The sequence below is a fragment of the Tribolium madens genome, unplaced genomic scaffold (genome assembly GCF_015345945.1).
Source record: "Tribolium madens isolate multiple individuals breed KSU strain unplaced genomic scaffold, Tmad_KSU_1.1 Scaffold_20;HRSCAF=117;Tcas5.2_LG4, whole genome shotgun sequence".
In the NCBI taxonomy this organism is placed as follows: Eukaryota; Metazoa; Arthropoda; class Insecta; order Coleoptera; family Tenebrionidae; genus Tribolium; species Tribolium madens.
The window spans coordinates 1,700,435-1,702,644 of NW_025400985.1; the positions used below are offsets into that span (position 1 = coordinate 1,700,435).

Sequence of the window (2,210 nt, forward strand, 5' to 3'; positions counted from 1 at the left end):
ATTGTTTCTTATTTCACTGGTTTTTGCTCGTTTTCGTCAAAAATAATTAAAAAAAACACAAAATTTGGTCTAGAAAGGTGTTATTGCAACCTTTTTTTAAACATTTAAGTACAATTTTTAAACGAAATTTTTAGTTTTTGGCGAGAAAAAACCAAAAAATTACCAAATTGAATCAAAAATAACATTCTCTTTCTTTTTTTTAAGTTTTTTAACATTTTGTTATGTTTATTTCACAAATTTCTTTTTCGTTAAAAAGCCAGAAATACATAATTAAGGCAAAAAGTGTGTTATTTTTGTTTTAAACCCGTTTTTGAGCCAGATTTTTTTTATTTGTTGAATTTGATTTTTTTTTCCACCAAAACACTTGTTAGTCGTACCAATGTTGCGTTCCGTAAACAAAAAACACTATTATTCTTGTTTAAATTTTTTTTATTTATTGAAAACCCAGAAATGAAAATTAAGGTATTTAAGAAAGATTTTTCCTGTACAGAGACAGCTGCCCTTTAACTGTTTTAACATATTCTTGTATTAATTTCGCAAAATTTTGTTAAAACCAAACTAACTATCACATAATTAAGACAAAAAGAGTGTTATTTTTAGCTTTTTCGAGCGTTTAAGTAAGTTTTTGAGCTTAAGTGATTTTTTGAACACTAGTTAGTCGCACCAACTTATAAACAAAAAGTCACTAAAGTTTTGTTATTTTGAAAATTGTAGGTTAGGTTTCCGGCAGTTTTTTTAATTTTTAATTTATTACAAACTAAAAAATGGAAATTGCTTCGCACCTGAACGACTCCAAGGTATTTAAGAAGGATTTTTCCGAATATGGCCAGATACTGAACATCGAGCTATCCCCATTTATCCTTTCGCAAGATTTAATTTTAATTGGTTTTGAAAGTAGAGTAATACTGGGCCATTTAAGGCTAGAGGTGTGTAATAAAAGTCGAATAGTCTTGTATTTATCAAATTTATTGTAGGACCAAACTTTGGACCTTGATATCTTGGCGGAATTCACCCTTAAGTCCCGATGCTCCTCCTTGAGCATCTCCCCCGAGACATCAACCAGTATTTTACCAAATAATATAATTTTCGCAGTGGCTTGCAAAGATTTCAAAGTGCGAGTTTTCCGAAGTGATTTAAGGGGCGACGATGTCTGTAAAGTCAGTAATGAATTAATTCCCACATCTTTTCTGATTATAACACTTCCAGGTGTTAAGCGACCACAACAGTTACATAAACGATGTTAAATTCGACCCCGACAACAATTTTCTCGCATCAGTGAGTGACGACAACACCGCCAAATTATGGGAAACTGAAGACTTCAAATGTGTTGTTACACTCCAATTAACATCACCTGGAATATCCGCATGTTGGCACAAAGAAGACAACTCGAAGTTGCTCATTGCTGAGAAGATCGGCCTGATTCGGTTTTACAACGTCGAAACGCAAAACCCGATCTTATCGCTCGATTACGGGAAGCCCCTGTCGTGCACCCATTGGGCGCCTTCGGACTCGCAATTCGTGGCCTCGTTGCAATTGGGGGAACTACTCATCTGGGATTTATCCAAACCTTGCGTACCCGCCACCAACACGCTTGTTTTCACCGAAGCTGGGGGCCATGTCAGGTTTAACGCCTTTGGGGACCTGGTAGCCGCCATCAATAATTTAGATAGCACGCTGAAAGTTGTCGATATTCGAACGAATCAAGTCAAGTTGGCGGTTTCTGTGGTACTTCCCAGCAATGTGAACTGGCATTGCAGGTACCCCCTTGTCTGTCTTGGGGATTACATGACGCTGACGTTTTGGAAAGTTGTGTCAAAATAAAGCAATTTTTTAAAAGTTTAAATAAGCGTTTTTTCTACAAAAATAACAATAAAGTAAAATTTAGGTCCAACATTTATTATTTATGGCTTTTTTCTTTTTAAATATTAAAATAAACACAACAAAATGTCAAAATACTTAAAAAGAACAAAAGGAACAGTATTTTTGTTTTTGGTGTTTTAGGCAATTTTCTTGCCATAAACTAAAAATTTCGTTTTAAAATTGTACTTATTGAAAAAAGGTATCAATAACACCTTTGTAGACCAAATTTTGTGTCTTTTTAAACTTATTTTTGTCGAAAACGAGCAAAAACCAGTAAAATAAAAAAAACAATTTCGATTTATTTTTGTGATTTTTAAACGTGTTTGACAAAATCTTGTAAAAAAAATCAA

The 2,210-nt window shown here is 33.5% G+C and overlaps 1 protein-coding gene across 1 annotated transcript; it reads left to right on the forward strand.

Annotated features, from left to right (window-relative positions):
• Positions 1–681: 681 nt before the first annotated feature.
• On the forward strand, positions 682–1,843 carry LOC123005286 (nucleoporin Nup37). Its single transcript, XM_044398967.1, has 3 exons — positions 682–926; positions 975–1,157; positions 1,207–1,843. The coding sequence occupies exons 1-3, from the start codon at positions 765–767 to the stop codon at positions 1,819–1,821; spliced, it is 960 nt and encodes a 319-aa protein (XP_044254902.1). The 5' UTR covers positions 682–764; the 3' UTR covers positions 1,822–1,843.
• The last annotated feature ends 367 nt before the right edge of the window (positions 1,844–2,210 follow it).

Bases quoted from the DNA above. Each gene is read 5' to 3' on its own strand.
- LOC123005286 (XM_044398967.1), top strand. From the start codon at position 765: ATGGAAATTGCTTCGCACCTGAACGACTCCAAGGTATTTAAGAAGGAT. The intron at 927-974 runs GTGTGTAATAAA...AATTTATTGTAG, and splicing joins TGGGCCATTTAAGGCTAGAG to GACCAAACTTTGGACCTTGA. The intron at 1,158-1,206 runs GTCAGTAATGAA...TAACACTTCCAG, and splicing joins GGGGCGACGATGTCTGTAAA to GTGTTAAGCGACCACAACAG.